This window comes from Sardina pilchardus, chromosome 2 (genome assembly GCF_963854185.1).
Source record: "Sardina pilchardus chromosome 2, fSarPil1.1, whole genome shotgun sequence".
Taxonomy (NCBI): Eukaryota; Metazoa; Chordata; class Actinopteri; order Clupeiformes; family Clupeidae; genus Sardina; species Sardina pilchardus.
Window position 1 is genome coordinate 23,060,828 of NC_084995.1, and position 15,105 is coordinate 23,075,932.

The 15,105-nt window shown below is 46.1% G+C and overlaps 2 protein-coding genes across 3 annotated transcripts in view; one reads left to right on the forward strand and one right to left on the reverse strand.

Moving 5' to 3' along the window:
* LOC134067196 (RNA polymerase II elongation factor ELL-like) overlaps window positions 1-10,930 on the reverse strand; it is an 18,926-nt gene extending 7,996 nt beyond the window's left edge. For both annotated transcript variants that reach the window (XM_062522332.1, XM_062522323.1), the window contains exons 1-4: window positions 10,717-10,930; window positions 3,955-3,999; window positions 1,986-2,107; window positions 613-773 (exon numbers count right to left, since the gene is read on the reverse strand). In XM_062522332.1, coding sequence (XP_062378316.1) covers window positions 613-773; window positions 1,986-2,107; window positions 3,955-3,999; window positions 10,717-10,851 — 463 coding nt within the window. In that variant the 5' untranslated portion in view covers window positions 10,852-10,930. The remainder of the gene's footprint in view (window positions 1-612; window positions 774-1,985; window positions 2,108-3,954; window positions 4,000-10,716) is intronic.
* A 2,550-nt stretch (window positions 10,931-13,480) lies between these two features.
* LOC134098665 (ankyrin repeat domain-containing protein 34B) lies at window positions 13,481-14,938 on the forward strand. The gene has a single exon (XM_062551663.1). It carries the CDS (start codon window positions 13,481-13,483, stop codon window positions 14,936-14,938), a length of 1,458 nt encoding a protein of 485 aa, XP_062407647.1.
* Window positions 14,939-15,105: the final 167 nt, after the last annotated feature.

Here is a 15,105-nt window from a genome sequence, read left to right on the forward strand (position 1 = left end):
CACAGACAAAACATGAAACAATGCAACACAGAGATACAGAGACACAAAGACAGACTGAAGGCAAACACAAGGCAATACACTGTAAAACAGAACTCAAACGCACCACAGACACAAGCGAACAAACAGCAACAATGCAGACGCACCACAGACACAAGCGAACAAACAGCAACAACACAGACGCACCACAGACACAAGCAAACAAACAGCAACAACACAGACGCAACCCAATACATCACAGACATGTAAGGGAGAGAGTCTGCTGTGTCTGTAGTGTCAGTGAGAGCTCCCATACGGTATGTGGATATTCAGAGTGAGCATACGGGAGTGACTGTGCTGTGTCTGTAGTGTCAGCGAGCGATCCTCTCGTGTGTGTGTGTACGGGAGTGCGTCTGCCATAGATATATATACGCAGATGCCGCATTGTCCATACGTTTGAGTCTAATGCGCCGTCTATGTATATAGGTCTATGGCATCTGCTGTGTCTGTAGTGTCAGTGAGCAGTCCCCTCCTGCCTGTGGAGCGAGCGTACGGGACTGCGTCTGCTGTGTCTGTAGTGTCAGTGAGCAGTCCCCTCCTCCCTGTGGAGCGAGCGTATGGGACTACGTCTCTTACTCATGTATCGGCCCTGCTTGATGACGATGGCGCCTCGCCGCCGCGTCTCCTCCTCCACCTGGGCCATGTTCTGCCGGGCCTTCTGGTAGGAGTCGTCCGTGGCGTTCACCGTAATCTTGTCCTGGATCACGCCCCGGCAGTCAAGCTCCTCAGCTCCATCACTGCAAAGGGAGCACAGTCTTATGGTTTTACTCATATACACAACAAGAAGGGATACGGATATATGGATATGAAGATCACTCAATTCGGTTTTTAAAGTGATGATGTAATAATGGGATAATTAATCTCTTTCCGGGTCCAACGGCTTTCAGACTTGCATGTTTTTCTCCATAGACAGTAAAATAAACCATTTTTTTCCCCGCTATTCAGAATAGCCTTTAAGAAAATTGTCATCTTACTACTGACTTGATGCCTAAACCTAATCAAATCCTATATAATCCTACGTTACCCTTGAATATATCATCTGGCTGCACAGCTACAGCAATTACCATTACTAATCGCTATTAAAGTTTAGCGATTTTGTTTTATAATCGCTAAAACGGAGGTGATGATGACAAAGTTTACTAGTTGCAAACACCCTCTGGCTGCGCTAGTAAACGTCTTTCCACGGAAAAAGCTGTTGGGCCCGTGACATCGGACTTATGAACCGAATAGGCCTTTATAGGTCTAAATAAACAGGACGATTATCATGCAGATTGTGTATACCATCAGATTATATGAAGCAGATGATGGGTGTATACATAGGCTGTGACATTTATCAATAGGCCTTTCAAATCTTCAAATGGCTGTATTCCCAGTGTTTACCGTCAGATTATACTGCATGAAGTGGATTATGAGAACAAAAATATTTGGATTGATGTTGGAGTGTATGTTTTTCTCCAAGTATTTTGCTAAATTGCTGGATGAATGGAATGTGCCAAGATGCTTTTTACAGACGCTCGCTCCATCACAGCCGGTGTCACGCACAATGCTGTTCACACTTGGAAGGGCTGGAAGCGTAACTAACGTTAGCAGGGCTGAGATGGCGTGGGCGGCTGGCGTAGCGTGCGGGGGCGGTCGTGTTTTCTCTGCTATCTGGCGAGCAGATCTGGCTGCGGGCAGAGGGCCTCTGTTGACGGGCTACAGCGCCACAGCTGACTGTGGCACACTTCCAAAGCATCCTGTGCAGCACTGTTTCTGTTTGCAAAGCACTTGGTCAATGATTTATCAATAACACAAGTGGCCTTGACGATGAGCATTTATGAGTGAGTGTGTGTGTGTGTGTCTGACTTCAAGAGTACAGAAGTCAAGTGAAGTACAGACAGACTGGATGACTGACTGATCAGGTGATCAGCCAATCCAGGTGCACAGACACCTCCTGTTTCCTCCCTCACCATGTGGCGTACTGCTGGATGCAGTCAAAGCTTCCCTGAGGGTTGTCCCGCCCCACGTGGGACAGGTAGAAGGTGAACGTCACATAGTCTTCCGAGGTCTGGCCGCGAGGTATGGAGATTTTCTGCAATTAAAAAAAAAGAATTGGGTTTAGGCCGGAGAGAATCGTACACAGATTATTTCACACAAATGTGGCCAGCCAGTCACACGGCACAACAGGTGACACTGTGTGTGTGTGTGTGTGTGTGTGTCTGTGTGTGTATGAGTGAGAGAGAGTGAGCGCGTGTGTCTGTCTGTGTGTGTGTGTGTGTGTGTGTGTAATGAGTAACTGGATGCCTCCGGTGGCTCCCACAAGGACGTGCTTCAGTGCCACCCAGTATCGTTTTCACACTCAAGAGATAAGTAAGCAGCCAGGGGGGAACACCGGGAGGGAACACTCGGAGTAACCCACGCCTGGCCTGTCCAGAGCTACAACATGCTGGCTAATATGCCCCCGAGATGACTGATCTGACTGAGCACATCACAAATTATATTTCATTACAGTCACAACACAGCACTGCAGGGACCAATATTGATGTGTGCGCACACACACACACACACACACACACACACACACACACACACACACAGCTGTGCTTCAAGGTACAGTCCAAGATTGCTGGAAAAGTTTGTCATGAATGAAGAGCGGAAGTTCTTAAACTTTTTGGATGACACCCCCCTGCAAAAAACACTCGTCATGACTCACATGTGAGTCACAATCCCCTTCTTTCCAAACCCATTGACTAATATGCAAGAACAAGAAATGATGCCAACAAGAAGTGCAATGCAAACAGATAGCCGTCTATGTATGTGTCAGCCACTGAGATCATAGGTCACACACACACACACACACAGCAATAGTCTAGGCTATAGACACCTGTCAGTTTCTAAGCTAAAGCCAAGCTGATATCAGCACAATGAAATGGGGTTGAATAAATTGATATGCTCATCTTGGCACACAACAGACTACTAGCCTAATTATCTCCCACAAGAAGGCCAAGTTTTTTGGTGCGATATCTGTCTGTCTAAGCAGAATTTCGCAGGTTTGTCATGGCACTTGGTGAAGGTGAGAGAGACTGGCTTTTTTTTGTGGTGAAAGAAGCCTGCATTGTTCTGTAACGAGATGCAGTACACCTACAGTAGGAGCTGAAACAGGCAGATACAGATTTCAGTTTGCATGCCCACAGAGCAGCGGATTCATTTCTGTCATCGCCGCATCCGGCGCTACTGAATATCCCAATTCATAACCTGACAGACTAAATTAAACAACCGGATTAATATCCGTAGCGGATCATTTCATGTCGCCTCCCATTTTTGGCGACTTCCATTTTTGAACAAGCAGACAGCGAGGAGCAGTTCTTTATAATGGGATTAGAATCGCACACTGCACCTCTAACACTGGTGCGCAGTGCTGACTAACTGGTGTGCCAAACATCTGTTTACATGGAGACAACACTGAACTACCACACTGCTCGTCTGCACTGCCTGAGACCTTTTGGTGACAAACCTGATGTTACAGAGCAGAGGGCATTAAATGCATGGAGAGAGCTGGAAAAGCAGAAGTGTTTTTTTTTTTTGCTTCTGCTGCTTGGGACACATGGGTGCAGAAAAAAAAAAAAAAAATCTCGACGAAAAGCACCACAGCGTCCTGTTGAGCCACATGCCTTAGCAGGGAAGGATTCTGTTTTTCCCTTTTCCTCCTTCGTTCTCGTGAAGAAGCAATTCTACGAAATGAGGAACCTAAAGAGGTTATTTCAAGGGCTTTTAAAAAATAAGTGTTTTTTTCCCCCCCGAAATGAAGAACCCTGAAATGATTCCCCTTTTCGAGTCCCCATGCCACTCTCCTCTCCCTCACTTCAATCACTGAACCAGGGGAACTGAACCATGGACACAGCGGCATGATGATGGTCATATGGAGAAGAGCGTCCTTACCCCTTGGTTTCCGGTAAAACGGATGGAAGGATGTGCAGTTGACCCCTGGAAAAAAGAGAGGAGAGAATCCATGAGAGAGAGAAAGGGATAGAGAGACAGTAAAAAAAAGGGAAACAGCAGCTAGAAGAGAAGCGACACTAAACAGATGAGATTCTCTCTGTTCTCCACCTTTGCAAAACAAAATTCACTGGCAGACAAAAAAAGATGCACTGGGCAAATTGAGGCTTCACTGTAAGCGGAGAGCCAGTGGACAGAAAGGCTGATAACCAACAGGCATTCTCAAACTGTACCCAGACCATTTATAATCCCAAATAAAAAGGGATTGTTGTCATATCAGTGCTGGTTTATGATCACTCTATTGGTGGGTCTGTCTTTAGCGAAACCCACACACACACAAACACACACACACGCACGCGCGCACACATGCTCGCACACACACAAACAGGTACATTCACTGGAGTAACAGCAAATGACTCGGAGTAAACCCCTGTAGAATGAAGAGATGGGATTCCCATAGCTAGCTTTATTTGTTTTGGTACAGGACGCTGAGGGAGGAGGCTCTTGTAAAGCTATTTAAAGCCATGGACGTGAGCCTGGCCTGGCTTGGCCTTCTGTACGATAGCTGACACATGACACAAACACTCTGTTTTTATTCCATTTGGACATTTTAAACAAATCACTGCACCTGCTTCCAATAATCATCTTCCCTTTTGTCTATATCAGTATTTGTCTTTTGTTAAATGTAGCTCTTTTGTTGTTGTTTTGTATCCTATTGTTTGCCTTGTCTGGACTTGTCATATTGCAATCTGTTGAATACTTTTCTGTTGTTCTCGGTGTACTCTTTTTAGTTTGCGAGCCCAGGGCTATGAAGATTTCAGCGGGACTCACTAAGTAAAATGAAAGATAAAAGCAATAATAATAATTTAAAAAACCTGTTCTGCATGGCGCTATGCTATAGGCACACACACACTTTGCATTTTTGGGAGGCACAGTCTTAGGCTTTTAGTAAAATCTCTCCTTCCCTTAGGGCTATTTCTTGAGATTTCATACAAGGCGTTGATTAAAGACTTAAAAACACTAGAATCATTCTACCATTGCTTTTTCCTGCTCCCTATTCTGACTTCCATAGGGAGACATGAGAAGCATTACCTCACACGCTCAGACTCAGAGAACAGCCGACACACTGACTTACAACGTAACAAAACAAATCATAACTTTCACTCTGCTTTACTGAAGAGGCCACCATCCCAAAAACCACAGAACACCCTGTCGGTCCGGAGAGTTTTATTACCATGGTCACACAGGTTTGTCAAGCTGACCTCCAAGAATACACGTGAAGTGAGACTGGAAACAGTGTAAGTCAGTATAAGGAAAGAAAAACAACAACCTCACTCTGGTTTTTGTACCAGACAAAAATCAGTTCCCAAACTCACTGGTCGCTACTCTACACAGTGAAAAGCATTTCTTTAACTACCACCTTCTTTCTTAGATTCTTTTTCCTTTTCCAAGACTACAGGGGAATAACCTCTGCTCTGAGGAACATCTTCAAAAACCCATTTTGAGGCGAGAGTTTGGTTGAAACTAGCTGAAGAAGCAACAGAGTAGCACCATCACTGTGGTCTGACCTCGACCACGTGCAAGAACGCAGTTGCATGCCATTGTCTCAGCAACGGCAACATCAGCTGCAGCTATGAGATGCATGATGATATATATACACACACACACACACACACACACACAGTCACACACACTCCAAAAAGCATTGGCTCTTGTGATGCCCTGTGCTGCTGATATCAACACTGTGATCAGCTTGGATTATGGTCAGGCTGCAGGAGCAGACAGGAATAGACAAGCTCAGCTTCTCAATCCCCGGCCGGCCTCTTACAGACGACCAGCACTCGGGTAAAGAGAGTGTGTGTGAGGGTGTGTGTGAGAGTATGTGTGTGTGTGTGTGTGTGTGCCTGGAGGCCGCCGCTCACCACTGGAGCACTGCAGACAGGTGCAGGACAGGGCTAACGTTTCCGTCTCGTGTTGCAGGGCTTTCCCGGGACGGCTCGAGTCGAGCCCCTGATCGGCATGTGATGGTCACCTAAGCTCAATCGTTCCACACCGAGCCGCCAAGTCTAGCAGAGTCAGCCAATTCACCTAAGTGTTCCAATTTGCTCAAATGAGGTTCTAGGCATGCTCCGTCCTATAGACATGCAAATGACAACCTGCAGAATATCGCTTGAACTCCTCGTGTAGGGCTTAGACAACTGATAACATATTTCTGACACCTGTTTCTTAGATCTTGCACACTCATTCCTCACATGTTATGCAATTCTAACTTCCTCTTTTCATGGTTAAAACTTCTCTTGAGAAAACCTTTTATTCCCCCCCCCCCTCATTGAGGTTCAGATTTACTCAAGCACAACGCAATATGACCACACTCTGGCTTTTTCAACAGTGCGAGACAGACAGTATCCATGAGTGCAGTCGGTTGCATCAAGGCAGTGCTGTCTGCACGGGCCACAGCTTCCGTCAAACCAGCTTAGCTGGTTTGAAGTTTCACATTTAGAGATGTGGCTTTGAAAACAAATGAAGACGCCTAATCCCGCAGAATAGAGTCATATTCCAAAACACTATAAAAAGGTATGCTGAAGCTTCCAATCCAAGGAGTGGATATGAGTAATCCTGCTTGCCTACGAGTTTGCACTTAAGACAAAAGCCAGGTCCTCAGAAGGCCAGGGTGACTAGACTTAAGTTCAGCGAGAACAGGCAATGTCAGATATGTTGAGTCTTTCACATCGCATGCTGTGACTCCGCAGACTTCCGCCATGATGGATGCAATACGATTGTGCTTACTTGGTTGCTGGTTAATGAGTCAGAAACATCGAGCAACTCTGATGCAGCCAAAACATTTGGCACCAAAACAGCCCTGCCCCAGTCCATCCACCCTTCATAATGAAGAGCTGCTACTGCAGCCAGTGTCTGTTTGTGTCTGCCTCAAATATCAACTGCTCAACTGCCATCAAATATTCAAACATTTGATGGTAGATGAAGCCTAAGGTCAAACATTACAGGCAGTTACGATATCACGTTATCACCTGCAACGTTGGCCCTTCTAACCTACTTGTGGCATCAGCCTTGCCCTTCTCAAATCCCTTTCAGGACACACCACTGGTGTTGCTAGGAAACAGCAGTTATGCAACAGTTCCATCGAATCCAAAGAGGTAGCTCTGGACAACACGGTCACACACCAGACCAACAATGGCGGTTTGGACCAGCCAGACACATCTCAAAACATGGCTGACTAATTGGCCCCAGAATTCCACTCATCAGTTCAAACCTCTTTGATGGTGGGGTTCAAAGCACATACTCTGTGGAACTGTTTATTAGAGAGACAATTAGTATATCACTGCACTTCAAAGCGATCCACAAAAACTGACACAGAAAAACACTAGACATGCAGACACATCAACAGAGAAAGGAGGCTTTCAATGACAGTCTGCCGTTGGCCGTTAAAGTGCTGTAAAAACAATGTTAGCAACGTGACTAATGCTAATTGAGGACTGGTCTGGACTCTTTTCAGTTCCTTTTACATTTCCAACAGGCGCTCCCAACAAGTACATCAAACTTAAGGTATTACATTTTCTGAATCGTGTCAGAAATGCAGCAAGCAATGAAGGCTTTAGGTGCAGTTGTTTGTTCTTTTAAAGAAGATAGACCATCCTGGTTGTTTAATACTTGATCAACGGCCACCATTTGCTGCTTACAAAAGTGTCTCAACGTCTCTTCTCTGTCGGTCATGGCGTTAGAGAAAGGTTGGGACTGGCTTGGCTGGTTTATGCTTCAGGTTCTGAAATCTCTCAGAATGGCAGAGAGGCTCACAGATCTGCCGAAGCAAGTAGAATGATAACGTGTCTGGTTTCCAGTAGGCTGTGATGTTAGCATTTCTCACTCTCTTCCACACCTCTAGGTCTAGGTGGCAGATACTTTCTGCAACCTGCAAGGTCTGAATCCACCCATGACACAACCTGAGAACACTGGGGAACACCCTTTTCTTTAGATGCTCCACTGCAGTATTGTGTCGCAGGCAACGCCTGAGAAAATGGATGATTCAGCTGCTCCAACATCACTGCCTGAACTGACGAAAGAATGCAACGGGTCGGGGACAAACCTGGCTTTGTCGGAAATAGGAAAAAGCCTTACATTTAAAAAAAGGAATTCCCCATGAAATTCGCTGAAACTGGACTCTTCAGTCAGCTGAGGAAGAGGCAAAGAGAGCGAGAGGCTCTGCGGTGAGCTGGGAGGATGTGGTTTCTCTCTTCAAGGCCGAGAGAGCGAGAGATTGAGGGAGAATGAGAGCGAGTGAGATGATACGATCATCAGAGAAAGAGAGAAAGGAAAAAAAAGAAGAAAGCCACGTCCTCTCCTTTACTCAGCATCTTCCCCCGTCACGCCGTTGGCGCTGGCCGTGACGCTGCCCGAAAGGAGGAAACGGGAGCAGAAGTAAGTCGTCGGCAGCTTTCGACTTCCTTCCCCCTTCAAAGCCGTGCAGCGTCACGGCCTGCTCTCCGTCCCGGCACTCGCGCCGCTTAATTCAGAGAGACGGACTTAATCTCTGGGCAACCAGCGCCGTCACTCACACCTTGTATCTGAGGAGGAGAGCCGACAAGCTCGAGGCCGACAAGCTCTTTCACACCTAGCTAACATGGGCATTAGCCCAAGTCATATCCAACAGTCTGGGGGTCTATTCCACTCATTGAAGCCATTGTTATTAAACTAGGATACAGCTCTAAATATGTGAGTGACTAATGTGTTGATTACACTCTATATGGAAATCAATTTGTTTTTGACAGCTACATATTGTTCTGCTTGGGATAACACGGAAACCACAAACTCTGAATTAGCATTTTGGTTTACAGCAGTTCAATCTCACTTTGAACAAGGTCCGAGCTACGGTTTCTCTATCTGCTACTTATTAGGGTTCAGGCCAGGATAACAGGTACGCAGGCCAAATGAGTGGTTAAAGCACAGAATGTGAGCGTAACTTGAGTGTTACTCAACATAGGTCAGAGAGGGGTGAGAAACTGAATGGCTCCACTGTACAATAAAGCCCCTAGGCAACAGTCTGTACTTCCTAGCAGTCATTATCACAACTGTACCTCTGTCAACAGTAATCAGGACTCAGCCAACCAGTACGGATGCCATTAATATAGCCTACATGTCCAAAAACAACCAGAGGCCTCTGACTGCAGGAAGGTTAAATGTTTCCTGAACGATACCACAGACAGACTTCCAAAGGTAGTTTGTAGCTCCTCTGCTTCTCTAAATGAGCGTCACTGGCAACGTATGAAGGATGTGAGTCATCACAGAACAGCTCCCCAATTACATCACCGGGATGACAGGAAAGGATGGTGTGTGTGTGTGTGTGTGTGTGTGTGTGTGTGTGTGTTAGAATGTGTGTGTGCTAGATGGTGTGTGTGTGTGTGTGTGTGTGTGAGGGGGTTCGTGTTGGTTGGTTTTGCCTATCCCCTCCCCCTCCATCCCAGCCCAGTTCTCTGCTCACCCACGGGGTGGAGAACAATCCCATCTGCACCAGAGAGCACAGTGTGCTCCCTGCACACCTCCTCTGGCTCATGGGATGACATTCAGCCAGCCACACAGCACATTGTGAAATGTCACCAGGATATTCACATGATGAAGTTCCTCACAGACACACACACAGACACACACACACACACACACACACAAACGTGTGTGAGAGCATACAAGCACACATTCGCTCATCCATTCACCCTCCCCCCAAACACACGCACGCAAAGGTAAACAAAGCCCACTGATTTACTGTGTAAACAAAGGTTTTAAAAATAATCAAACCATTGCCTGCTTACCTAATCATGACTGCATACGCACAAATGTACAGACACCGGAGGACACTTTTTTTTGCTTGCAGTGAGGCCTACTCTGGATATCTTTACCTCTGTCTGGACTATTCTTACTTTCTCAATCCAATTAAGTTCCGCGCTGAGTTTAAAACAGGCCACAGTGGTTTACACAACTAGTTTGCTTGAAACCACAAACTGTAACTGCTAATAGAGAACATAGTTGAGGTAACATGTTAACGACTTGGCACAGAGCCAACCTGTTGCAGGAGCGAGGACACAGTTCATGAAAACACTACCCATGACACCAACAACAATGTATTGCATGCCTATCGGTTAGAGAGGCTACAATGAGAGGCTACAATTTTCACAGCAGAAATAAATAAATAAACGTAAAACAAACTATATCGAAGGAGGTATGACTTTGTTATTCAATCGGCCACTTTAGGTATCTATGCATTACTAAAATGACAGACATTTAAAGAGTTCAACTACAATGGCATTGCCTGGCTACTGCTGATTATATTAACGTTACTGGACATAAAAACGCGAAGTACACCCAGTCCGTCTGTCTGATAAAAGATGCAATCGTCACCTATAGACAGACTCTCTCGAACATGTTTTACAACAGGCATTTCAACTTCTTCTTCATAGGTCCGCCGTCCACGCACTCTCTCACTCGCACGCTCAATGATCATTATCTTTCTAGTTGTTTACTCTCCTGATAGCATTTAAATAGCATATAACACGAGGAAGACATTACAGGTATATTTCCAAGAGACATTGACAGTTCAAAGTACCAGTAGCGACTAGCTACTTGTTACTCACTAAACTGCCTTTCCATGTGGAAATAGTTAGACACAACTAGTCTTAATGAAATCAGTCTGTCATTTACCTTGCTACTTTGATAGCTTTCGATGGCTCTTAGCGCGCTGTCAGTGAGTTTGACGTGAAATATCGAGGTGTTGCTGCCATTGCTCAGTCTACCACAAGATAGCCCGTAAGACTGTTCCTCTTTCAACGTCGCCATCTTTCTCACATTTCTGCTACAAACACGCGTTAGCTAACTGCATTCACAGCCATACACCGTGATAGTAGACAGCAACAAAACCTCATTGGTCTGGAATGAATATTCATAGAGAAAAAACGTATTTGACGTCAGGGGGTGGGGCTTGCTGAAATGACGCTTCCAATCACCACAGATTTGAAAGATCCTGAAAAAACTTGTGAGAATAGGCTGTTCTCATTATGTGGAGTCTTTTGTCAACAAAACGAACATGACACTGCATTGGGTTACACTGAAAAAAACACATAGAGAGCACATAGCCTACAAATGTAAACAAAACATCACATTTACAAATGTAAACATAACATCAACAAAGTAGGCCTATCTTCTGTAAGCACACCACACATTTACCATAGCCTAGCTGGCCATGCTTTGGTGTGTCAGGTTAAACTAAATAAATGTTCACTGTTTTGTGGTCCACACAGAGCCCCCAGTGTGGAGAATTTACTGAAAAGATCTTGATATAAGACCTCTTCAGCCAAAGAGGCTTTTTCAGTAAAGCATTTTACACTAGTATTCACACCAGGGCCAAAAAACATGCGTGTCAGAGGCTCCACTTCAGACTAGATTCTCATATTTCTATTTCAGCTGGGGGGTTGGAGGGGAGGCCAAACATAGCACAATGATTATGTAACCATTCTCTGTCATTTTTTATTGCCTTGGGACCCAGATAGCGAAAAAGAACGCAAGCCCTGTTGTCTTTGCAGTTCATTTTAGTCTTGTGAGATTCATAATGGCTTCTTTTACTACCGATGCCATCTGCGGGCTTTCCACAAACAGTAAATTTTTTCCTGTGTGTCAAAAATGTGTGTGAACGTCACAGACTTCCACTTGAGACATGAGCTTGTTAAAAAGGGGAAGGACATAGCAGTCAGTCATTTCTGTGGAGTTGCTTTGCGTCACATCATAACGAAATGAAAAATGTGTAATGCGTGTGTGTGTGTGCTGTGGCGAACGTACTATAACCTCATAACACCTACATCATTTGGGAATCTATATATTGCTGGATGGATAAGAATTGGGCTAGAGGCTAGAGCTATCAAAACAAAACCCGATGTCAGCTTGACACGAGAATAAGAACTAAAATGACATCTAGTGATCAGAGTGCAAAAGTGCACATATTAGCCTTTGTAATAGATGTAGCACTTAGCCTATGTTATTGATTCACAGAAGTAAACGTCAAATGCAGATACACCATCCAACTTATTCATCATTTTGGTGGACTATTTCACTTACTATCATATATACACTTACTATTAAACACACACACACACACACACACACACACACACACACACATATATATATATATATATATATATATATATATATTATGCTATGAATGAAAGAAACACTAAATAGCATTTCAGCTCAAAGATTTAAGAGGATTTGAGTTATGCATTTATATAAAGTTCAATCTGAACCCATTAATTCCACTCCTCCTCAGACCCACCCTCCCACCCCCAATTGGCCCCCACTGCAGAAACACAGAGGGCTCCTGCTCTACCTAACTCATTTTTTGAACAACACTAGTCTCTGCGCTGCTCAAGCCTCTCTAAGATTGTGAGTGTGGTATTGTATCTCCTTTTTGTGTCCTCCGGAGGCAGACCAGTCTTGTTTCCAATGTCCCAGGGTGCCTTTTAAGCCTCTCTTTTGAACAATATCAGTCCATCGGTGGAATGAGATTGCGACTCAATATGCTACTTATCAGGACCTCTTATATGGTAAGTGCTAGATGACCATTTCTTTTCATTACATGAAAATGAAAACATGCTGTAATTGTAGCCACAAACTACTACAATAAATATTTGTCTGACAGATTATATATTATATTATATATATTATATTATTTTTCTTTATGTTTTCATATAATGTAGATTTTTGTTTAGACAACAAATTATTCTTGAAGAAAGACTTTGATTTCACTGTAATGTTCGTGTGAAGCTAACGTTTTGGTTTTTTTTAAAAGTGAGTAAAATAATTTGTAAAATAATCTGTGAGGATGTACCGAGAGGTTGTCTAATCTAAAACAAGTAAGAGGAAAGTGCCATTGAAATGTATAAAAACCCTTTGAACAAAGCCTTACATTTTAGGGCGAAACTGTCTCATGGCTAATAGTTGTCATGGAGGTTACTTCGGTAAACACCAGCGAGCGCACAGAGATGAGAGACCTATGCCCCACACCCCCACCTCCAGTCCCTTTCAACTGGAGCCGATGTCCTGAGGAGATGAAAGACTTTCAAAGCGGCCCACTACAGCCTTCGTAGGTCCTTTGCGTTAGAACCACAACTGACATTTTCAAGCTTGAAACTAAATTTCAGTCCGCTGCCTACACACTGGTTTCAGTTCAGAGACAAAACAATGGAATGAAACCAAAACAAGAAGGATTTTTTTTCTACATCAAAACAAACTGTTATGTCAGGAAACATTCCCAAACTGTATGATGAGTATGTATTATGACACACTTTTATATTTTCATATACAGGCCGTGAAGGTGAGACATGCACATTAAGATACCAGTTGGATAATCCAAAAGGCCGGACACAGGCAACATCAACTTCCAAAACCAGCCAACGCTCTTCCTGACCCAGTGATGGCAGAGCCTCAGGACTACCTGTCGGATGGCAGTCCGCTGATCACGGCAGCCCAGCAGGGCAAACTCCGCCTGGTGAGGCTTCTGCTGGAGGGTGGCGCTCAAGTGAACGAGAGCAATCAGCGCGGCGAGACACCGCTCCTGGCGGCGTGCAAGGCCATGCGGGGGGAGCAGGACGGCTCCAGCGTCATGCTGAAGCTGGTGCGCTTTCTGCTCAAGCACGGCGCCGAGCCCAACGTGCAGGACAAGACCGGCCGCACCGCCCTCATGTACGCCTGCATGGAGCGGGCGGGGGCGGAGGTGGCCTCCACCCTGATCGCGGCGGGGGCTGACCCGAGCATGGAGGACTACTCGGGGGCCTCGGCGCTCGTCTACGCCATCAACTCCCAGCACCAGGAGACGCTGCGCGTGCTGCTGGACGCGTGCCGGGCCAAGGGCCGCGACATCATCATCATCGCCACCGACCTGAGCCCAGGTGGGGGCGCTGTGACCCGCCGCTACCTGAACGTGCCCCCGTCGCCGGCCTCCTCACCGGTGTCCTGCATGTCCCCCTCGGACATCGAGCTGAAGACCGGCTCCCCTGGCTCCGAGGCCGACGGCGGGAACATCTTCAATTTCCGGGCGGTTGTGAACAAAAGGGGCAGTCGAGGAGCTGCCAGCTCCCCTGGCGCGACAGGGGAGTGTGCCAAGCACCAGCGTCTGCGGTCAGAACCCTGGCTGGCCATCCACAACCTGGCGCACCTAAACCGTGCCTACGAGGAGGGCCTAAGGCATAGCGGCATGGAGGAAGAAGAGGAGGAAGACACTAGCGACTCCAACCTCTCCACCGATATAGCAGCCTCACTGCAACAGATGAGCCTCTTTCCTGTCTGTAGTCAATCAGACCTACATTCTTCTCAGACACTTCATGGTAAACCTGACACTGGGAGGATATCTATGAGGGGCAGCATGGAGAAGCTTCCAGTCAGGCCAGGACCACAGGTGCGTTGTGGCCGCCGCAACACTCTGCCCTCGCTGGCCCCACCTCCCCTGCTCCAGTTGCCACCGCTGACGACGTTGAACCACTCCAGCTCAGACTCTTACCTTCAGAGCCAGCCTGGTCTGCACACGGAACCCAGACCTTTCTCCTCGGCCAGCTCTGAAAGGTTATCAGTGCTAGATCCTGACGGTGTTCAGATGAACTCAAATGAACTTCCTTCTGGTAAGAAACCGCTACCGGAGCATAATTGTGGAGGGAGGCCACAGGCACGTGTGGGCAGTTTCCTGCCTCCGCTGCCCGTTAACCGTGCCAAATTTTCTGGGTGCAGCGTGGATATGCCACTGGGCCCCAGCATGGCAGAGCCACAGCCCCATGGTCAACCCTGCCAGTGGCAGAGGAAGTTCTCTCGAAGGCACTCTGTACAACTGGAAGACATGGGCCACAGCGGGAGCACAGAGGAATACATTTATATCCTGTAAAGAGCTGCTGTGTTGTGCTGGTGGGACATTCAGGAATATGTCAGGGGAAAATGCCTATTTTTTCTAAATACCTCAAATGACTCTCATTGTGACTTTAACATGGAAAGAACTGGCACAAATCTGAAAAAAAAAAATCGTATTAATGATGACTGCCTGTAGAATAAGCT

Coding starts and splice junctions, on each gene's coding strand:
- LOC134098665 (XM_062551663.1), top strand. CDS start 13,481: ATGGCAGAGCCTCAGGACTACCTGTCGGATGGCAGTCCGCTGATCACG.